This window comes from Macrobrachium nipponense, chromosome 32 (genome assembly GCF_015104395.2).
Source record: "Macrobrachium nipponense isolate FS-2020 chromosome 32, ASM1510439v2, whole genome shotgun sequence".
Taxonomy (NCBI): Eukaryota; Metazoa; Arthropoda; class Malacostraca; order Decapoda; family Palaemonidae; genus Macrobrachium; species Macrobrachium nipponense.
This window is the reverse complement of record NC_061094.1, coordinates 29,752,875-29,777,874: the sequence shown is the minus strand read 5'-3', so window position 1 is coordinate 29,777,874 and position 25,000 is coordinate 29,752,875. Positions and strand designations below refer to the sequence as shown.

Below are 25,000 nucleotides of genomic sequence, written 5' to 3'. Positions count from 1 at the left end.
CAGCGAAGCTCCATCCACCTGAAGGAGAGGATGGGGTGGGAAATCTGTACCACATCTGCTAATCAATAGTGTTTTCGTTTTACTGGAGTTCAGCCTCATACCCCACCGACTATACAACGTTCCCTGATCAGGTCCACATCCCGATTGAGGTTGAGGGCAGCTTAGCTTCATTTTTCAAAAGTGGAGACTACTACACCCACAAACGTTGCATCTTGGGCATACTGAACAATCTTGTTTTCCAGGCCAACGAGCACTTCACTTGTATACACCAAAATAACAGTGGACCAAGAACAGTGCCTTGTGGAATTCCAGATACAATAGGTCTTGGTTCATTGAAGATCCCGTCCACAGTAACTCGCTGCTGCCTACCTGTAAGGATATCTTGAAGTAATCCTAAAATTTATCGACCCACTCCAAGATTGTGAAGTTTATGAACACTAAGTGCCTTGTGATTTACTAAATCGAAAGCAGCACTAAAATCTATCTGAATTACTCTACACTCAAAACCCTTATCAATCTTGCCTTGCAAATGACGTGTTAAGACTAAAAGAGCATAGCAGGTACCTAGCCGCTTCCTATAAGGATATTGACTATCAGCTAACAATCCTTTAGACTCAATATATTTATATAGTGACTTAAAAATAAGTTTTTCAGCTATTTTGAATAACACAGGGAGAGTAGTGATAGAGATTGGCCTGTAGTTACTGCAGCCTGCAGATATGCCACTCTTTGGAACAGGCTCTGTATTCTTAAACTTGCACTCATCCACAAAGATACTACGTCGACATAAAAATCTATAAAATCTGCTAAACTTGGGAGCCAACACCCTAAAAAAAAAAAAAGGGACGAACCCATCAGGGTTTTCTCCACTCCAGCTATAAAGATTATCCAGAATTCTCTTATCGTCCCTGGAGCGAAATGCAAATTTTGTAAGAAGAGATTCAGGGTGAAAAGTATCAGGGAAAGGGACATCCTCAGCTGATTGCTTTGTTTCAAAAGCTTGCTGAAGCAACTCAGCCTTTTCTCTAGGGCCAGTAACCAATCTACAATCATCTGTTAGTAGTGGTGGAATGGAAGAAGAGTATGACCCATAGACAGATGATGCCAATTGGGTCCACCACAGCTGAGGTTGAGTAATTCCTTCAATTTTCCTCTTCAAGGAATTATTGTAATTTCTCTCGACTATATGACAAGTTCTATTCGCAACACGGCAAGGCTCAACAAAAATAGCGTAAATTTCATTTCAACGATTTCGTCTCCACGCATTGAATTTGGCCTGTTTGTCATGGTAGGCTCATATACACGTAACATCAAACCCTGGCTGGCCATTTGTCCTAAAGTTGGTGACCTTTCCAGAGACTTGGCTAATTAAAATAGCCATCAGCATGTCACTGAACTTCTTGGGATCAGGATCAAATATAGCATCTGAAATATGAAGCGCCTGACAAGCTTCATTAATGGGATCCCAATTGGCTCTGGATTTCAACCAGACCATTTTTCCAGTAGTGGATTTAGGAATATACTGATTGACAGATATGACCATCTCAATGGCACAATGATCAGATGTGCCTACAATATCATATTCACAGACTTTGGACTTCACAACAGCTGTAACATCTGTGAATGGGAGGTCTCATCTATCACCAGAAATATGCGTGGGGTCTTCAATTAGCTGAACAAAATCGGAGGATACACAGAACTCAAGGGCAGATCGCCATGTTGAACTGTGGAATTTGAATCAAGCTACTCACTCATTATGCTTTGCATTAGTCTCAACAAATAACGAATGAAGCTTCCGACACCTGTGACTGAGCAATACTAATCCTCTCCAAAAGGCAGTCATATATGGAATCGTCGATATTTAGATTACAGTAAACAGCAAATACATAACATTGTAGAACATCTGAAAATATTAAAACAAACAACTTCATGGCAACGACACTCCAAATTTTTCTGACGATAAATAGGTCGTGAGGACTTAAAAGAGTATATATACTACAGCCATACCTCACTCGTGTGGGATGTTATCAAAAACTCGACCTTAGATTTTTCACTACCTACAAGAGTCTCAGATAAAAGAAAAAAAAATCGTAGTTACGGGCACAACTCAGGAGATCGAGAAAATTTGACCTTAAGCCCCGAATATTTGAGTAAAATACTTTGCAATTCTTCTTGCTGTAATGAGTAACAGGCCGAGGGTGCTGCTCAATGTTGCCAGAAAGCATTAAAATTAACAACATAAAATCATAATCAAAACTAATAAATAAACTCATAAGAACAGTAATATTGTAAAAATCAGCAGAATAATAAACAAAATACCATCAACACAAAGCAGCAGCATCTACTTATTTATAAAAATTCTGCCGAGAGTATAAATAAACGTCATCATACGTCATTGAAAAAAAGGCCTGCAATGGACGGTATGACCTTGTTTTGATTCTTTTCAGTTTTCTATAATAAACATGAAAGTTCAATGTTTTTTCAAATAGTTTTGAAATCGTTAGGTTTGCTCCTCTTAAAATACAGTTACATTCCTCAATAAAGTAAATGTTTTTATTGAAATGCCTGCAGTCATTATTCTACAAGCAAGCTGGAAAGACTTCAGTAAGATCATTCAGTATATATAACATAAATTTATATACATAAAATATTATATATATATATATATAATATATATTATTATATATATATATATAGATATATAATTTTATTACATATCTATATATATACTATTAGATATAACTATATATATATATATATAATATTATTATATTACAAATATACTTAATCTATTCATAGTATATATATATATCTATAATATATATTATATATCTATATATCTATATAATGATATATATATAGTAATATATATATATATATAAAATAACACAAATATATTTAATTAATTAATACATTATTATAATATATATTATATATATATTATAATATACAAACACACAAGTCGGACAATTTTTATCTAGAAAATTCAAGTTCTAATTGTATAAACAACATAAATTCAAAGGAGATACGACTGAAAAATCTGACCCATAAATGGTCACACTTTTACACCCCAATCAGCTGTTCTGACAAGACGTGAAATGTTAAACATGACCCAACAATCAAGGCATCTTCTCGCTGCTCAGCGAGCCTCGATAATGACCGCGATATCAGTCCTAATAGCAATGAGGGAATCATCAGATGCCACTTCAACTGATGATTTTGGTTTTGAGCGCCGAGGAGAGTCGCCGTCGATAGCGGCTGGCCTTGAGCGAGACCTTTGCAGTGAGCGTCTGCTGGAGAAAAGACTAAATGGAAAGATTGTTTCCGAATATCTCATAATGGAGAAGAGAATGAGGACTGTGCGTCGCATAGTGTAAGATTGCCTCTGGTTGTGATATAGAGGCGGAAGGGCGCGTGCGCCAATTGGGTGGGGATAGAAGGGTACCTTACATGGGGGGAAAGCCTCTAGTATGGAGGGAGCCGAGCGCCCTAATACACACACTCGCATCCACCACGCTTGCCGAAGGAAGACCCGGTGGTGGTCCCTCCGCCGACTGCACGCACAGCACACACGCTGCACGAATAACAGCAGCGCTGGCTGACGCCCTTTCCCGCCTTCGGACTCCACGGCGGCTCAGCTGACCTTCTCAGGATTTTTATCTCTGCCACGAACCGAGTCCTGCGACCTAGCGCGGTAAATCTTCGTGACAAAGCTGACCTAGATCCCCGTCGGGTTATATCCTTCTCGTATGCCCTGTGTGTCGTTAACTGACTGCGAAATCGTTCGGTAGTGATCCTCATACCACTGACCTGAGAGAGAGAGAGAGCGAGAGAGAGAGAGAGAGAAAGAGAGCCTGGATCGAGTCTTGGCAGACAGAAAGAAATGTCATAAACGTCAGTGTCAAACGGTTAGTGCTACGCCCATAGTAACAGCTGGAAATAAGCGCTGCCAGTGATTGATAAGAGAAGATTTATTTACATGTGAAAGAGAAAATTCCTGTGCAATTCGGAAAAAGAAACAGTCAAAATGATCACTCGAATGAGTGACTGGGAGTGAGCAGGAGAATCACCACAACTTTGGACGGAAGAAACGAGACATAATGGATAGATATAGAATGGGCGTGGTAACGTGGGCGCTGTGGCTGCTCTGCTTGACAGGTGAGTTGTGTCAGTGGGTGGTGTCATTTTCTCCCTACGTTCTCCCGCCGAAAAGGGTCACCCTGCCCAGATGTAGTCTACCCCCCTCACGAATGACAATCCTACGTCTACCCAGAGAGAGAGAGAGAGAGATAGAGAGAGAGAGAGAGAGAGAGAGAGAGAGAGGATTAATTTATTGTACCAATCTGGTGCATAAAATGTTCTGCAAAATCCGTAAAATAACAACCTTTCGCAAATACCTGGGATGATTAAATAAATATGCCTCAGAAGTTTTCTCTAGCTGTGACATTTGCTACCCGACGTTTGGCGCTATTTAAAACTCCTATTTCCATAAATATTTCAATGGAATTGTTTGTCTTATCATTATATTCATTTCACAAGAAAGAATGTTTCTCTTTCGTTATGCCATAAGCTCCCAATTTCAGTGTAAAAAAACTACTCGGTTAAACTTATTTAGGCTCATACATTTTTAGTGTTGTATATGTACAGAACATTATATATTCCATTTACATTAATATTTACAATAAAAACGCATTTTGTAGAACGCCCACAGTTATCAGTAACACCAGAAGCCATCTGTTGCAATGTATGAAGGAAATAATAAGCACGGCCAGGCTGGCTCAGTTTGTTTATTTACCTCTTCTGTACAGTAATACTGTGCACTGCATGAGAGCAGGTTTTGCATTAAAGTTATGAAAGAGAGAGAGAGAGAGAGAGAGAGAGAGAGAGAGCACGAACAGATACCCTGATGAAGCAACTTCTTTCGAGAAAATGACCAAGCAGTGAGAGGTTCGTTTGCACTGACCAATTAAATCCAACGTACAATACCAAAGGCAATTTTAGAGCATTCGTGTACGTATGTGTTCGGCCATGCGGCTATCGGAATAACGATCCACAGATCGGCCGTCTTCCATGTTTACAGCGTACGTGATGGCTTCGGACGATCAAAAGGATCTGTCCTTACACACAATTACTTCTATAGTAAATAAAAAAAAAAGGGCAATCGTTACGAGTGTCCGGAAAAAAGTGCTCAGAACTGCCTCTTCATTTGTAGCTGCTAGCGGTCGGTGGCACCTACCAACAGAAGCCCAGATCAATACACGGCAGAGGGATGCCAAGCAGAGTATTCCAGCCTCGAGTTTTCTCTCCCGACAAAAACATGAGTTTATACGTCAATGAAGTTTTCTTCTTGTGCCGACTTTCTCAGAGTACCAGCCACTGGTTTCCGTCCTTTAAGAGTCCACCTTCGTACAACTGACCCGGGGTTGCTGTAGTCAAAACAAAGAAATAACCGGAGACAAAACTGGTAGTATAGGCATAATATATGACAGTCGTCGAATGCTGCAGGAAACGGAGAGGCCAAACTCTCCATCCAGATGGCGACGGTAAATGGGGAGGGGATACTACGTAGGTGATAGCAAAAGGAAGGAGAAAACAGCGATTGGAGGGAGGGAGGGAAGCGGAGAATAAATAGGAAGGATGCCGAAAGGAGATCGCCTCTGAACAACACCGAGGGTCCTGAGGAGAGATCTCATTGTGAGCAGCGAGGGAGGGGGAGGAGGAGGAGGAGGCTTCTTTCTTCACCCCCATCAATGAATGAATGAAGAAAACTACCTACTCATTACTCTCCTGTTATGGGGAGACATGGGAGGCCTGTCTTTCACGTCTATAACTGTGGGGGTCTATTTGATGTCTGTGTGGGAAGGAGTGTGGGAGGATGGCGGCGCTGGCGGACATGTGGGCCGGTTGCGTCCCCAGATGCTAGAGCAGGAGAGAGAGAGAGAGAGAGAGAGAGAGAGAGAGAGAGCGAGAGAGAGAGGGAGAGAGAGGAGAGATAGTCACTCAGCCAGAGGGCGTGGCAGAGGTAGTTTTAAGCATTGAACAGCTTAATGGAAATTCGAAAAGACTACACTCCTGGAGTATTTTATGTCATGGAATTTATTTTTAATTATTTTATTCATTTATCACAACAAAGCATCCTTATATATATAGATATATTATATATAGCTATGGAAATGATAATATTTAAATATATATATATATATATATATATATATATATATTATATATATATATATATATATATATATATAATTAACAAACAAAAATATCCCAAGCAGCAAATAATTATATTTACTGTAAAAACCACTTTCTTGGTTTTACAGCGTATGAGAGCAATACAATGCACAATTTTTCTTTCTGTCCACCATATACCGAATTATCATGACGGAGCATTACCGCTTAAACTATTTGATACACTTTATTTCCCAACATTTGAATCTCTCTCTCTCTCTCTCTCTCTCTCTCTCTCTCCTACCGAGTAATAAGAGCCAATTCAGAACAAGACCTGAAGCCCCGAAAAGAAAGAAAAGAAACTGGTATCGGTCAATGGTCTCGCAGAGTTTATTAAGAACAGAGTGATTCAGAAAACCTCGTCTTAAGGAGCGAATCGCTGGAGAGAGAGAGAGAGAGAGAGAGAGAGAGAGAGAGAGAGAGAGAGTTTGCACTAGATCATTTGTTTCAGTACTTCTTCTAACGTTCCACGGAGTCATGAAATCCTCAATTTCATTTCGAAAAAGTAACTGCAATACGTTTATGACAAGAGTGGAAATGAAAACCTTCCCAATCACACACTACTTATGCTTGATAAACTGGACATGTGCACCAACAACAAATGACTGAGGCCATACAAAACTGTAAGAAACTGTTCTGAATAAAAGAAAGATAAGCAGGTAACTTATGACAAACTAAGAATGTTATCTATAGTATTTAACACATATAATTATATTATATATATACACATATATTTTTGTATAATATTCTATATATAGATATATATATATATAATATATATATATATATATATATATAGATATATATATATATATATATATATATATATATATATGCAAGTATGTGAGTGTGCTTCTTCTTCCAATATGGAAAAATGAACGAAAGTGAAAACTACTCCAGAAAGCTTACAAGATGAATATTTGACAAAATCTGAGAACGCCCAAATATAAAATTCCGAAAAAGATCAGTAGCAGAATTATGATAAAGATCACTCGTAGACTACTCAAGGAATATTTTGATTATGATACTTTCTTCCGTCAAAGATAAAAGAGAGAGAGAAAATAAAATCTAAGTATCTTCAGTAAAGTGATTTTCCACCTGATGGAACATACCCCACAATATCCTACTTATGGATATGAGCTTAACTTTAATAATGCTTGTCCGAAATTTCATTAAGAATGGTCATATCGCAGGCGAGGAAGTCTGGGGAAGTGAATGAGTGGAAGTGAAATACAAACGAGTGAAAATTGCCAGGTAGCGTAAAATGTATCCTGCTTTGAAATACAGATACTCGGGATGATGCTAAAGGCATTTTCTTTTATCAGAAATGTTGTAAGAACAATTCGACATTCTTCTGAGACTCGCTTCTGGCCGGGAATTTGGTTTTTTAACAGGAAACTAATGAGGCGAGCAATTCAATTTCTGTATCTGGCACAGGAGCGCAGGCGCAAGAGAGAGAGAGAGAGAGAGAGAGAGAGAGAGAGAGAGAGAGAGAGAGAGAGAGAGAGAGAGAGAGCCCTAGTCCGAGGGAAATGTTAGAACTGCTTAACACAGGATGTTTATAAGAACCTGCAGAATGAAGGCGAGAGGGCTCTCATTCATTAAATTTACGAAATAACAACAATATATCAAACTTCACTCGCTGAATTATTCGACTTGGCAGATATCCCCGCTAGAGTAGATCACTGCTGAAGGGGAGGACTCGTTTGTGCGAGCGAACAGAAACGAACGAACTTTGGTAGAATAATTTTGATGCAAGGTCATCAAATCTTTCATAGTAACAATAAACACTGGTCTGGGAATATAGCCGACTACCTGTTCCAAGGGCTGAGCGATTCCAGGCCGAACAAATTACCTGTGAAATGAGGTTCGAAGCATCTCGGGAATTTCGGAGCAGTGCCGTATTTTAGGGGGGTCCATTTCCGCCAGTCTGGGGGTTTTCGTTGAGTCTCACGTAGGTAGGCCTTGGTAGCGATACCGCAGAAACGTCTGAATTTCAGGGGTGACAATTCTTCCCCAAGCACCGGAATAACAATTGCAACCTAAAGCAACACTGAACAGGCATTGTATATAATAAACAGACCGCGTCATCAGCTCAGACAGCTGAAGTGTAATCGAACTTTTAAAAGGGTTCAACCAAAGCAAAATGATTTGTGTATTCGAACAGACATGTCACTTATTTCCTGCTGTTTTTCTTTCAGAAATGAATATAATTCGGCGAGGAAATAAGTAATGAAGAGCTTTACTTTTATTAAATCTATGTAGGAAGGCTTCATTCTTCATCATGAATTTATGTAGGAAAGCTTCATTCTTCATCATAAATTTATATAGAAGGCTTCATTCTTCATCATAAATTTATGTAAGAAAGCTTCATTTTTCCTCATAAATTTATGTAGGAAGGCTTCACTCTTCATCATAAATTTATGTAGGAAGGCTTCACTCTTCATCATAAATTTATGTAGGAAGGCTTCATTCTTCATCTTAAATTTATGTAGGAAGACTTCACTCTCCATACAATCTGCGACAAGGATGCCACTTCTTCAATAGTCCTTCACGCGTAAATGACATTAAACTTTTAAAACAATGAATTTGTTTAACTGCCAATGTCAAACAGACACGTGTTATTATGTATGTACTTACAAATTCACCGCCAACATCTCTTATTCGGAACAAAAGTGGGGAAAGAGTTTGTTCAATAAATAGCTACTCCCGCGCTCTCGATGCGGAAGTTCTGTAACATTCTACTGCAAGTGCAGACCCTTTAATTATTCCCGTGAAGTGCAAAATGTCAAGAAATGAGTTCCTAATGTATTCGCATAAGAAAGTAACCTGCCTTTCTGAACTGTTAAAGGAATGTGACTGGATTCGAGGAGTCATGTAAGATAACAAGAGGACAGAATTTAAAGGCCAGGGGCGATCCTGAAACAATCGAGGCAAAAGACTACTGATGTATCCACTTTACGACCTGATTGCAAAATGTATTTTGATGTGGAACAAACATCTAATGCGTCATCTCAAAATGACTGAAGCTCTCTGGCCAAATTGTAGCGTCACAAAGGATATTCCAGTGAATACCAGTAGCTCATCTGTTACACGGCCGTTGACAGCAAATACTGTTTGAAATGGCAATGAATTCCACGACTACCGAACCTACATATCAAGGGAAAACACAAAACAATTCCAGTCAGTTATTTCACAGGAGGTTTGCAACGTAGAGACCCGAGCAACAAACAAGGTTGACACTGTGCAATATGCACCTGGAATCAACGTTTACGGGTGTATATATATAATATATATATATATATATAGATATATATTATGATAATATATATATATATATATATATATATTATATATATATATATATATATCACCTATATAATATATCTATCTATCTATCTATCTATCTACTATATATAATATATATATATATCTATATATATATCTATATATAGGTATATATATATAATATATATATATATATATATATATATATATATATATATATCTAATATAGAACAGAATAGAGAATTTAGGCCAGGGGCCAAGCACTGAGACCTATGAGGTCATTTAGTGCTGAAACGGAAATTAACCATAAAAGGGTTTGAGAGGCGTAACAGGAGGAAAACTTGCGTTCAAACACAATTGTTAAAAGTGGGTGGAAAGTCAGATGGAAGAAGGGGGATATGAATGGAGAGAGAGTCAAAGGAATGAAAGAGGTTGCAGCTAAGGGCCAAACGGACGCTGTAAAAAACCTCAAGTAGTAATGCCTACAGTGCACCGCATCAGACCCGTACCGAGGTGGGGTCGGGGGTCCCAAATTTCTGGAAGTTCATGTTTTCTGTGACTATCCTTTCCATTGAACTGTACTTACAAAGTAATAAATAATTATGGTTTTTTTGTCAAGTCAAAGTATATAACATAACAAATAAAGTTATATGGATGTTATCGTTAGCATAATAAATGAATCAATAAATAAAACTAAAGAAATATTCTTGAATTTCATTGCAAACTTTCAAAATTTTAAGTCAAATTCTCTTAACCAAAGTCAGTACTTTAAATAACATCATCTAATCGGGTACAAGGGCATAGACCGCATACCCAATTTTTCTTCTTAATATAACTAAAATAACATTTTCAAGTATTTAATCTTGTATATACCTATATATGAATTGACATTTATAGAAGAAAAGGTCCAGTTTTGGGAAAAACGAACCCCCAAATAAAAAAAACTCTAGGTAAGGGCCTGCGAATGAGGTGCAATGAGGACATTGCCCCCTACGGGGAAAACTATGCAGAAAATGATAACAGTTCTGTATGAAGATTTTTTTTTTTCTTATTTTGACGGAGTTTGGACTAATCCAGGGCGCCATCTGAGTTTTTCTTATTATGAAATTCCAGGCCGACTGACGAAGAATCACGCCACGTTTATAGAGGTTTTAATTTCCAGACGGTTTCATAACAGGAAGTGACGCAACTCCAGTTCAAAAAAGAGTTTTAATAAAATAACCAGAGAGCTTAACCTTTCTAAAACCACAGTCTTAAGAATTTAATTGAATGCAGACTGACCTTCAAAACATAAATAAATAAATCTTCTGGAAAGCTTTGACTTGAACTCTTGAGTGAAACATTTCTGTCCCAAGTTTGAAAATCTAAAGCTTGTTTTACATTGACTTTATTCTCTCTCTCTCTCTCTCTCTCTCTCTCTCTCTCTCTCTCTCTCTCTGACCACCACAGTTTCAACTCGAAAAAGTGGACCAAACTTAAAAAAATAGGGTAAGTTCTAGAAACCTACTGGAAAAATGTCAAAACCGCAATTTAATCTTTTTGGCTCATAATACTATACATGTTCTGTGTAATGTCGCCATGCTGAAGTATACTGAACTATTATTTAGTTTACAAATATGATGAAACTACCACTAATAACTAGAATCAGTGGCACTAGTGTTGTAGCTCCATCAAAGAACGAGAAAGTGCGACCACATCTTTAGTTTCGTGTTCGTCCGAAGTTCTAGTTTAGTCTTCGGAAAATGAAACGGATGTAAAGACTACCACAAAAACAGTGCACGATTCTGCCACACTTTTCCTTCCTATCCTGTAAACTATTTCCTCTTTTTGTCTCCTTCACTCCCAGACAGGTAGGCGTTTTCTTCCCACTCGGCCGAATAGTTTACTGGGTGTTTCCTAGCCCCTGGGCTCGAGTTCCGAGTTCACGTCTCTGATCATCATCTCAAAATGAGACTCTCTGACTTGAATTGAATTGGCAGTAGCCGTCTCTTCACGCTTCAGCCCACAAGACCCAGTTACAAGGCTAAAACGAAGCCAAACACTGTCGATGACGTTTACCGAGAAACAATGCTTGTGAATTATTGGTAAAAAGAACTCCATGAAAAGTGCATGTTAATGACGTAGAATACAGGATTTAGGCCAAAGGCCATGCGCTGGGACCTACGTGGTTATTCATCGCTCAAAGGGAAAATGACGCTAAGGTTCGCAAGGTGTAACAGGAGGAAAACCTCGCAGTTACACTATGAAACAATTGTTAGAGAAGGTGGAAAGTCGGACGAAAGAACGGGATATGAACGGAGGTACTGTTAAAGGAATGAAAGTGATTGCAGCTAGGGGACGAAGGGACGCTGCAAAGAACCCGAAGCAATGCTACACTGCACCACGAGAGGTGCACTGACGGCACAAACCCCATCCGGGGAGTATAACGTAAGAAAAGGCGAGGTCTCAGAATCTATTATCTTTGTTATTATCATTACCATTACATTTTCTTTGCAACGCGTTTTGTTGTTTCTTTATAACATTCTCAGGTCTAAAACAACCATTAGCGTTTTTTAATTATTAAAATCATACACAAGCATTATTGGCTGACAAAGCTTAGTAAAGGTGATGATAATGATAATATAATAGAGAAAACTGACAGAATCTTTACAATAATTCACAATATCATAAAAACTAATCTGTGGCTAAAAGAGAAACAGAACAGTTTACAGTATAAATCAAATGTTGAATAAGTTACAGCAAAAGCAACGGATGAATTGTCAAGGTAAACAGATTCCCAGAACACCTGTCTACCTTTAATGGCATTGCTATAATTATTACATAGCAACATTTCAACGCTGTTTCAAGTCTTCATTTAAAATAAACAGTTCCCGAGTCAGCAAACTGGACAGGTTGCGATATACATCGCTGCTCGCTCAAGATTCTAATGGGCATTAATTACGATTGGTCATTCATCACTAAGGTGCCAAACGCCGAGAGAGCGAAAGGAAACATTTCGACGAAAAATACACAAAATAAGAGCGGTCATCATTTGTATTATTCTTTACTATGCCAGCCCGTGGCATCAGCGAATGTGATACCAAGGCAGCAGCTGGAATTCGATAGCCATCATTGATTACCGCAATGTCATCGCGTACCTGCTTATGAGAATAGCCATCGATATTTGAATCATGCGGTCTTTGTTAATGGATTTTGTAACACCACCTTGAAATACAATAAAAAAAAAGCCATACACACACACACACATATATATATATATATATATATATATATATATATATATATATATATATATATATATATATATATAATGTGTGTGTGCGTGTGCGTGTGTGTGTGCGTGAACAGAATTTAAATCTCTCTGCTGGGTAATGAACGCGTCTGGTCAACAGCGATCTAGAGAGACATACCTAGCTATGTAGTTCTGTTCTGGCCCGTCATCTCTTGTGACAGCGACTATTTAGGCTATCACTTTAACGACCTTACCCTGGAACAATCTCATCTAACGTCAGTGACCCATTTTGATAGTTACTCCTGTATTCAATAGCGTACTTGAAAACAAATAATGGGTGCATGTAACGGTTAATTCAAACGCTAACGCTGCAAACAGGAGCATTTTTTTTTTATAAACAGACTATTAAATACAGGAGAAAATATCAAAATGTTTATTATCGCAAGATGAAATTGTTCCAAGATAAGGTATTTAAAGTGACAGCTAATTATATGGGTTAGTCACTGTCACAAGAGCTAACTGGCCACAATACATAGCTAGGTATTCCTCTTTCCAGATCAGCTGTCGACCAGATGTGTTCACGACCCAACAGAGACTTTCAAATGTCAAATTCGACTCACAGTAAAAACTAAGAAGCCCCTTCAATCCGCATTCAACAAAGTCCTTTTAACATTAATTAATACGGACTGTCTTTCCGTCTTCGTCTCCCGAATACATGCATAATTAATTGTGTCCACATTTCTCCGCATTGATGACATCATCCACTACGTCACATCAGTGATGCTTCCAGATGTCACCGCATTAACTTGCTATCCAAGACAAATGCTAAATATTTCCAGAGCTTTTTAGTACGTATTTGGAAGCCTAAAAGAAGTGTTGCCGAGATTCAGAGTCGATTAATATTTGCATAAAACTTGCGTTTCAACATCAAAAGTATATAAATAAATAAATGCATAAATTAATAAATAGATAAATAATTAACTAGAAAAATAAACAATTAAATAACTAGATGATTAAGTAAATAACAAACAAACAAATAAATAAATGAATAAATAGGACTCAAGTTGAGGAGGATCAGTTTTTTTTATGAAACCTAAAAACACATTAAAAACTGAAAAACAACTCAACTTCTCTATGCATTCTGGGTATATTTTCCTAGTCACACTGAAAAATTTTATCCATACTTTAGCTACGATATATATATATATATATATATATATATATATATATATATATATATATATATATATATATGTATATATGTATATATATATATATATATATATATATATATATATATATATATATATATATATATATATATATGTGTGTGTGCGTGTATGTGTGTGTATGTGTATAGAGATAGATAGATACAGACAGATAGATAGATAGATGGATAGATAGATAGATATATTATGTGGAAACTTGAATACTGAAGCAATTGTTCTGTGCACTAATACTTCGTTTAAACTGGAAGGTATTTAGCGGAGATGTTTATTCAGTAGAAGTTACAGGCTTTCCAGGACTAATTTTCCTTATCATCTGGTAGCCGTAGCTTCTATGGCTACTAGACGATGAGGACAGTTCGTCCTGGAAAGCTTGTAACTTTTCCAGGATAAATATATCTGCTAGATGCCTTCCAGTTTAAATGAAGTAGTAGTGCAGAACAATTGCTTCAGGGATCAAGTTTCCACATAGTATATCTATCTATCCATCCATCCATCTATCTATCTATAGTTTATCTGTATCTATCTCTATACACACACACACACACACACACACACACACATATATATATATCTATATATATATATATACATTATATATATAATAATACATACATACATACATAAATATATATATATATATATATATATATATTATATATATATGTGTGTGCATATATATATATATATATATATATATATATATATATATATATATATAGTGTGTGTGTGTGTGTGTGTGTGTGTGTGTGTGTAAGGAGATTTTACAGTGTCATCAATTCTTGTAAAACCTGTCTTCAATTGGGAGCATGCTTATTATTCTTACGCTGAATTCATTACATGCAGACAGTTGCGGACAAAAATAGCCGTGTAGAGTAATTTGAAATGTACTACTCATAGTGAGGAGTTCTCTAGATATTCTCTAGTTTCAGGTGGCATCTCAACAACCCTTATTAACATTTTTAAACAAGTACATCCAGTGTTCATTGCGTCAATAAATGCCATATTTCGAATCCCTTATTTTTGTTAATAATTCAATACGTTCCTAGATATTAGTCCAGGAACGCGATTGAAATATGTAAACGATATACTGAGATATTTAAAGAGAATTGTTCTAGTGAAAACAAACTCCAAAAGTTACATAACAAACATTGGTAATAACTTACTTTTGCAAAAAAATGGGCATAAGAAAAAATTTATTGAAAATCATGAAAGAACATTAAGAGGCAACTTCCTATTTAATGCCTATGGTGCATAAAGAACCGTATTTGACTTAAATATTTTGTTTCCAGCTGAAAAAAAATGAAAACTAAAAGGAAAAAATGGGTCACCATATATGCACCGCATCTTACGTCTCTAACTCCTAAAAATAGGCACGAGATTGTGAGACCTCCTTTGCTTCGAACCCTCAGCCTTGAATTCAGAAAATTTGATCCGCTGTCATACAACCTTCAATGGTTTAAATCATTTGCATTTGATTTACCACCTGCTAAGCGAGAAACTCTTATCTGGATGAATTTCATTCGTTTATTCTGAGTTTTAATTATTTATTTATTTATTTATTTATTTATCAATCTATCTATTTAAATTACGATTAAAATAGCCCCACTACGTGTATTTTGACGTAATATGTTTTAATGTGATCATTTTACTAAGTCGTACCCGAGTACAAAAGAAATATACCTTTCTTTTATTACCTCGCCAAGGCACCGCAAGAGGCAATAAAAAACGACATGACTGTCACAGTTACTCTATATTAGGGAGTTTTTATCGTAAGGGATATTTAGTATGAAGGAATTACGGAAGATAAGAAAGGAAGCAAGGTATGATGATGAGAGTTCTTGCACGTGTGCCTCTTGGACGACGTGGAATGCAACTCGGCCTTCTGTGACCACGAGAGCTTTCTGCTTCCTTGCAATTCTCTCTCACACAACTGGAAACACACATCTTCTGACATGTTACCGTTCTCATCACATCACAGATTCACACGAGCAACGTTATACACACACACACACACACACACACACACACACACACACACACCACTATATGAAAATATATAATTGCCGAGGTAGAAGCGAATTAGATATTAAATACCACACACATATATATGTATATACTACATATACATACATACATATGTATATACACATATATATGTATCATATATAATATATATATATATATTATATATATCACCTGGCGTTGAAACAGTAACAACTTCGGGAGCAATATTGTTGTAACGGGAAAATGGGTGCTACAATTAAAAGAAAAAAAAAAAGTAAAAAAAACGCCCCGAAGTTTTCTGTACAGCGTATAATGTTGTATGAAACTCTCAGCTACGGTCCATCAAATTCTTAGCCGCGGCCCACGAAACTCTCAGCCACGACTCGGTGGTGGCCTGTCTTGTTGGGACCTATAGTGGTGCCAGAGGCAAGATCATGATAACTTTAACCTTAAATAAAATAAAAACTACTGGGGCTAGAGGGCTGCAATTCGGTATGTTTGATGATTGGAGGTTGGGTGATCAACATACCAATTTGCAGCCCTCTGGCCTCAGTAATTTTTAAGATCTGAGGGCGGACAAACAGACAAAATCCTCTCAATACTTTTCATTTACAGAAAACTAAGAAAAAAGCAACGGTCATCGTCATTTTATTGGTGGTATCTCTATATCAATTTCGTAATCAGCAATAATAACCATATTATTATTATTATTATTATTATTATTATTATTATTATTATTATTATTATCAGACCAATTCTGATGTTACTCCAGAAGGTGTTCTCAGAGCATATAAGAGATTCCCTCCAAAGTTTCTGGAATATGAAATCATTTCCTCTCTGCACGCGAAGGACGAGATGATGAAGATAATGATAATAATGATAATAATAACAATAATATTAACAAATATATATTTATAATAGATTATGCTGTAGACTTGATTTAAGAGCTTTTCTCATACGCGCAGCATGGCTCGGGAGAGGAAAGACAAATCGTCAATGCTCTTATTAGTGTAACTTGTTAGTTACTGTACAAGGCCATACTGATTTTCCGATATGCATGAGTATGAATAGTTTTTTCCTTTTTTTTACCATAACGCATTTAACTCGCGAATCTTCAAGTTATCAGCCATCTTGATTCTGTTTGCGGACTTGCAGACGATTATATCTTTAATATAAGCTGAGCAAAGACTAGCAACCGAAGAACACACACACACACACACACACACACACACACACACACACACACACACACATATATATATATATGTATATATATATATATATATATATATGATATATATATATATATATATATAATATATATATAAAGTTTTGGAACATAGCTTAATTGCAAATTCCAACCAGCTAATTATAACACATGTCTAAGTTGTTTAAAATTATAAAAAGTTTAACAATTATTCGCATTATATTTTTACTATTATTATTATTATAATTATTATCATTATTATTATTATTATTATTATTATTATTATTATTGTATGGGCAATTCTCTGTAAAAACCTCAGTAGTTAATTATCATTGTTAAGGACATCGCCATGATTATTGGCTGAACACAGAGCTCACTGCAGGAGTGCTGCAGACTTTTCCCCGATTTCACAAAAAAGAAAATAATGATATTAATGAGATTTAACCCAGTTACGAAGCTACCATAGGCAGGCTGCCAAGAACAGAGAGAGTGAGTGAGAGAGAGAGAGAGAGAGAGAGAGAGAGAGAGAGAGAGAATGTTCCCCCCAAAACAAATGAATGTTCTAGCTGCGGTATGCTATGCTAGAACGCATTTGTTTCCTCGTCATGTGTTTTTATTATTATTGTTACCAGATAAAAGTTATCTTAAATTGGAAACGGTTTCCAGATGAATTCCAGTATCATATATTCAAGGGAAAACATATACACGGCATGTTGCTCGAATTGGATTTTCTGTTGGTAAACATTCCAGAATGTTTACTGATTTATTGACATCACCGATTGATTTATTTTGTTTGGAAGAGAAGCCCACGAATTAGCAGACGACGGCGAGTCACCCCTCCCGTTGTGATAAGTGAAACCACTATTTTGACTTAAGATGTTCATTTCTGGTGAAGTGCTCTTCTCCTCCTCCTCCTCCTCCTCCTCCTCCTCCTCCTCCTTTCTTGTCTCCTCCTCCTCCTCCTCCTCCTCCTCATGCATAGCTCAAGGCCAGCCAGCGCCCCTTCTCCTCGGAAGCCACTTAACTTCCCACTTTTATTTTATGGAGATCGGTCATCCCGGATTGCTCGGGTCGCTGGCTGTCTTTTTCCATTTGCTGTCAGGCATTAGGAACTCTCCTTCTTTTCGCTCCTCAAGAGGAGGGAATGAATGCCTCTTCCTTCGGGATTAGGCTCCATTCACTCTCCTTCCCTCCATTGCTTCTTTATTCCACGATACATGAGGACATGAAGTTACTTCCTCCGTCAGGCTTTGCATACCATTTCTTATGCGCGAAAACACTCACGTTGATCATGAATACGCTGACTTTGAGATTTTATAGTTAACTACAGTTCCTTATTCCTTACTTGATTTTTGTTCGAAATATTTCAGTGACTAATTCGACTACCATACTGGTTAAGTTATCTACAATTAACCGACCATCTATAGTTAAACGACTATCCCGTCATCTCTGATATGAAAAACTAATGAAAACGTGCAAATACTAAATAGTAACGAAAAATAATTCACAATAGCAAACAGAAAATAAGAAACAAAATATGCAACTGAAGGAATATATGGTACAACCGATTGTACCATATGTAAATGGTACATCGATTGTACCATATGTAAATGGTACATCGACTTCCTGAAAACTCGTGATTTGCTGCACGAATTTCTCCCACAACATATGCAAACTGCAAAGAGAATACAGCGTCCCTAAATGATAAAAACAATTGGGGTCTTGTGCTTCAGTGGTCATGATATCAATCAGGTTCGATTCCCAGGGGAGTCAAAATTTGAGAAGGTTTCGTCAAATCTCGCTGTGTTCCTGTCGGCCTAAATAATTGCTGAAAACAGAAAGGGGGTCAATGTTGATGACGGCTCCTCTTCTAAAAAGGTCGAATGTATGAGAAGGAGAAACCTAATCAAGGGCGACCTGCAGTCAGTTCAATCATTTACTGATTTGTTACGTCGTGGGTTATGGCGGGCACTGACACACACCTCGTATTAGGTCAGCAAAGACATTCTACACCGATGCCGCCCTAAAATGAATTCTTAAAATGGAAAAGGACTTCGAAATAAATGTTAAATGACCAAACATATAAAAAGATATAAAGAACTTTAAGGTTGTCTGCTAAACTACAAAAAAATACGCACTGGTAAGCTATTGGCCCCATAAGTTCTATAGACCTCGCACCTGATTACTGCCGATATTTAGCATCCCGTTACTAAAAATATTCCTAACACTATCAAGTTTTATTGTAGTTATTATAGCCGAATGAACAATAAATAAAATAAAAATATTCCAAATGATTATGGTCACGATAATTAGACGGACGGTAAAACAGAGAAAGATGAATTTTCAGTCGAGTTTTCATCAATGAGAGAAATGAAATATTTAAGCGTCATGTTGATTTTTGATGCATCCAAGACTTCTAATCAAGAAACAATCCAAGGCTTCTAATCAAGAAACGATCCAAGACTTCTAATCCAGAAACAATCTTAAACGCTCAAGACAGACAGTGAAAGAGTAAAACCGACCTAAGGTAGAGGATACTTCCCAATTTCTACTAGACATTTTTATCAGATCTCTTATAAAAACGATAGAAAAGCCCGACAATAAGGAATGATACGGAGCATTATATCGCAGAGGGTGGGGAAGTGTCTGATCCGCACAGATATTAACTTGCTTCCCTTCAGGATGAAGTCGAAAGAACTGATGAGCAGTTTTTCCATGAATGAGCTTATTGTCTCAGGGATACATTATTTAGAATTTAGATTTCTGTATTGAATACTTTCATTTGAACCTGTGCATGCATGAATATCATGAATAAACAAGTGTAAATCATTTGATGGCTCTCTTACTGTTTCATATTCACGAGTACATCAGGTTCGTCGATGCTTTGAGAATCAAGATCAAATGTGTATTCCATTATTCTATGCAGCGAAAGCCCTCCCTAAATCTCTCCATTCACACCGATTGTTAACACCATTAATGGCACCATCCATTCACAAATCAATACACACCATATTAGTGGTCAAAGCTCTCTCTCTCTCTCTCTCTCTCTCTCTCTCTCTCTCTCTCTCTCTCTCTCTCTCTCTCTCTCTCCGTGTATGTGTGCGCGCGTGTTGCACATAGGAGCAAAGTTCGCTGTGAGCTCATTGTCTCAGATAAAGAGGGTTTGTGGTGCAGCAGCACAAAGGCGGTACGGAACTTCCTCCCCTGGCCGTACTTCACGTGGGAAATGGAATCAATAGATATTCCCCCAACAAGAGAATAACTGATGTTTCATACTGGTAATTCTTATGTAAGGTTCCTGCCCTCCGTTTAATATCCTGTGAAGGGTAACATTTGCTTTTGTTTCTATTTGCGGTCCAGGTTAAAGTTGCAGGTATGCTCGTGCATTCGGGCGCATTTTGCAATTATACGTAAATTTATTACTTACGAACACAATTATTTACGTAAATGAAAGCATACATACACGCACTCGTCTTTTATACAGCTGATCGTTCCATGACTGAAGGTAAGTAGGGCATGGGGTAGCAACCTCACCCATAAATAATAGCTGGATATATATATATATATATATATATATATATATATAAATATATTAAGTATATATATATAATAATATATAATAGGATATTATTATATATATAATATATATAGGATTATAAGATTAAATATTATATATATCTATATATATATATAGTATATATAGATAGGGTATATATATGATATATACATATGTTTTATACTTATATATATATATATATATATATATAGTATATATATATGTATATATGTATATATAATAGTATATATATATATATATATATATATCTATATATATATATCGGTTATCCACTTCATAGACATCACAGAAGGCTCATTAGTGGCTCGTCGACCACGTGACGCCCAACTCTACCATAAACTCCTATTTTCGCGCTCTTTCTCACTTCTTAAATATTAATGCCATCCCATTTCACTTCGTCTCTCCAGCCGATAAGAAGAAGAAGGGTGTGAGGCTAGCAACCTCACCTTTAGAAACTTGCTGAGTATTCGAGTACTCCACCTTCCAGGCGCGACTCCTTTCAAAAATGGAGGAGAGGCGAATGATTTATAAAACGAGAAAATAAAAACTTCGGCGCATTCGAGCTTCTGTACAGCGTATCTGTTGTACGAAACTATCAGCACAGCCCATGAAACTCTCTGCCGCGGCCCATGAAACTTTCAGCCATGGCCAGTGTTGGTCTGTGTTGTTAGCATCTAATGCGGTGCCAGACGCGCGATTAAGGCTGATTTTAACCTTACATAAAATAAAAACTACTGAGGCTACATAGCTGCAATTTGGTATGTTTGATGACTGGAGGGTGGATGATCAATATATCAATTTGCAGCCCTCTAGCCTCAGTAGTTTTTAAAATCTGAAGGCGGACAGAAAAAGTGCGGACGGACAGACAAACAGTCATCTCAATAGTTTTCTGTCTACGTAAAACAGAAAAGTGGACCCTTCATGGCAGTTGTAGCTACTCTACACGTGTAGCTCATCAGAATGTCTTTCACCCCATCAACTCTCAATGCCCATTATAAGCTTCCTTCATTCCTTAAAGCGGCGGGGATTGGGGGGGGGGGGGGGGGCAATAGTTTCCCTCAGGGTTCAATCTAAGCTGTCACAATTTCTCCATTTTAATATTTTCCTCTTTCAACGCTGGACTAATGACAGCCACTAGACCGCCGTCTCTGTCTACTCTTATCGTACTAAACTTAAATTTTTTTTTTCTTATTTCAAACTTGACTAATTCAGAGGATCTCGAGAAAATGTCTCAACTACATATGTCTGACCGTAAAAAAAAATATTACTGGAATGTATTCTCCAGCAATTTTTATAATAGGTTATTAGCTGCTGAATATAACACTCACTTTTCCCAGCTCAAAATCAATTTATAATTTTGCAACACTCACACACAAACTTTAAAGTACTTTACAAAACATTTTGAATCTAAACACGCACTTCTATTCTGATTTACTTCTCTGTGACTCACTTCCACGTCAATATCCAAATAGCAGAGTTCATGTGGAGTTACACAAATGTCGATACTATCATAAAACTCCCAAGTACTTGGCAGCGAAGAGCAAATTCGTCATTTCCTAATAACAAAATATTAACTTTCGTCAAATCAAAACTTCAAACACTCCGCAGCAATCGGTATTTTCTTCTACCAAACAATTAACAAGAATAATCTCTGACATGCCTAAGGCACTCTGTACTCGGATTCCTTGGCCTTGTGCGAGTTTCGTCCAGACTACTTGAATTATGCGTCATAACAATGTTACACGGCGGAGACATATTCACTTTTTTACTAATGATAAAAAGCCTCACAACAACAATTTTCTTGCACTCCGGAAACACCACTAGTGAAAATGAATTGAGCAGTCTAGAAAGTCCTCACGGAACTACATCCCTATAAACTACTCTATCGGCTAATTAATTGACTGGATTCAAAAGTATACTGTAGTAAAGGTACTGCCATCACAATGATAGCTCATTAATATGCTATCATCATCATCACCATTATCTTCAATAATCAGTCATAAGGTTTCTTTTGCACTGAGCTAAAAGCCTTGTTGGTAGCTAGTACATTTGAAAGCAACTTTTAAAACGCATAGTTAAACTAATTTCGTGTATACCATTTCGAAGCATCTTCTCCCGATGAGTTTGGTTACAACTGATTAATTTTTCTATGATCTATCCTAAATAGTTAACCCCCTCAGGGGTTTAAACCCGGTATGTATCCACCTTAGCGGCGTGTTCAGTACAAGCCCGTTTGGGGTGACCGTAAAAACATTGACAAATTCCTGTAAATATCATAAAGATAACGACCCTCGAACTTTGCTGGGGGTCTCTAACTAGGATTGATCCTTTCCCTGAACTGCAACGGTACGTTGCTCATCACCGAAACCGTTCTGTCCCGTGGTCTCCGGTAATCAGAAGAAATGACAGACAAGACTTAGCGGTAGAAAAGACTCATTCTCTTGCTGGTTTGTTAAATATTTGATGAAGAATGATAAAATCGGTTCTATATCCGTAATGCCAACCACAACAGGATCAAATCGGGTGCAATTTGTTTGCTAATAAAGGCTTGTAAAGGACATTCTGTATGCATGTACGTGAGCGCATCATATGTTTGTGTTCGAGTGAAAGAGAGAATCAGTCAGTACCGTCACTGCGGTATGTTTTCGTTGCTAAATGTCCTTAAATAATGTCGCCCATCAATCCAGCTTGTATCAAGAGCAATCCCACTTGAAAACTATTTCGAAGCGTAAATACTGCAAGAGCGAAGAAAATTTATCGTTTCTCTAATAGCCATAATCAGTTATGTGAAGGATATATTGACAAATAGGCTATCGTAGCGGCCTGCTGTAACGATTTTGAGCAATGCAGTGTAACGATTTTGAGCAATGCATGTTCACAATTTGTTGCCCCTATTTCTTATGGCTCATCCATCATATAAGGATAAGAGTGAAATCGTATAAACGCATTTCTTTCTGATGGCTGAAAGCATATTTGCAACGGAAAACTTCTTTGATGCAGCCACTATTGGGGATCTTTTCTAATGATACAGACTTAACTTTGCGGTCCTTCGGGAAATTTTGGTAGTTGGTGTTGGTAAATGGGAGACATAATATCTCCAAAGGCGGTATACTGTCCATTTGGTCAAACTTCCTGCGCTCTGTTCTACTTGCATTCAGAGCCAAATCGTGTCTGGCTTTTAACCTGTAGGATTCACATCTACTACTGACGCTGAACCGTTTCTCGCCTTTTCCTATTATGACTGGACCCATCTTCTGCTGACGCTCTCTTCTTTTGTTCTTCCTATTCTGCTAATCGCAGTCGTTCTTGAATTTCCAAGCAGTTCTTGATAATTTCCCAAGCTTACTTCCTCAGTTCTGCCGCACTGCACTGTTTGACGACATTTGGGATGACCTCCACCAGTATATAAAAAGTGAGAGTCAAAAATGCTGTCAATGTGTTCTCGATTCACCCTATCATTCAAACTGCTCAGTCTGTTAATCGAGACTCAGGCGTTTTACACGGTTAACACTGCTCTGCATCTCGCGTCTCCAAGCCTTCCAAATGTAATGGGCTTAACTTAATAATGTCATTTGCTTTTACAATTATAGTGCTATTCCTCCTGTTGATTTGATTAAATCAAGAAAATATCGATACCCTGTCAATACCCCTGATTTAGTGTCTCTTTTCCTCCAACATTATGAGAAGCCTTTCCGTTTTTTATCAATATAATTTTCGTTAATATTCTTTCTAAGATAAAACGTCCCCGTTCTCTTCGTCATTCACAGATAACCTGCAAGGTAAGATACTCTTACATTATTAATGTGTCAAGGTTAGCAGTTCATGGATAATTATATCTTTTCATGAACACTTTCTTACCTTCTCGGTGCATGCTTGACTAATCCTTCATTGCTTTTATTTCCATTATTCATAACCTGCCATCTCTTATGTGGAGCATTGATTCCTGCGTCATACCCCATTACCATAACTCTTAAGTTTGCTTTATTTTTTCTAAGAACAGCGAGCAATTCGAGTATACAGTTATATGTAATGTCAGTGGATTTATGAAAAAGCCTAATTCAAGAGGGCTAAATCTATGTCATGACTGCAGACATCTGTTTTTTTTTCTTTTTTTTACACAACCATGCTAATCACCCATATTCAACTGAAACAATAAACACACCGCTCTTAATCAAAAGTAGATTTTAGTTATTTTAAGTAGGAGATTCCAGGCAAAAGAAGTAACACAACCA

General features: G+C 37.2%; 2 protein-coding genes across 2 annotated transcripts in view; one reads left to right on the top strand and one right to left on the bottom strand.

Annotated features, from left to right (window-relative positions):
- Window positions 1-400: 400 nt before the first annotated feature.
- On the bottom strand, window positions 401-1,755 carry LOC135207395 (uncharacterized). Its single transcript, XM_064239125.1, has 3 exons — window positions 1,752-1,755; window positions 1,317-1,617; window positions 401-1,196 (listed from the first exon to the last, which is right to left on the bottom strand). The coding sequence occupies exons 1-3, from the start codon at window positions 1,753-1,755 to the stop codon at window positions 401-403; spliced, it is 1,101 nt and encodes a 366-aa protein (XP_064095195.1).
- A 1,703-nt stretch (window positions 1,756-3,458) lies between these two features.
- LOC135207297 (transmembrane protein 132C-like) overlaps window positions 3,459-25,000 on the top strand; it is a 266,712-nt gene continuing 245,170 nt past the window's right edge. Inside the window, exon 1 of the mRNA XM_064238972.1 lies at window positions 3,459-4,158. Coding sequence (XP_064095042.1) covers window positions 4,101-4,158 — 58 coding nt within the window. The 5' untranslated portion in view covers window positions 3,459-4,100. The remainder of the gene's footprint in view (window positions 4,159-25,000) is intronic.

What these genes read in the sequence shown, in the direction of transcription:
- LOC135207395 (XM_064239125.1), bottom strand. An exon ending in AGGACAAATGGCCAGCCAGG is followed by an intron (nt 1,197 to 1,316) that starts GTTTGATGTTAC and finishes TGTTGCGAATAG; the next exon opens with AACTTGTCATATAGTCGAGA.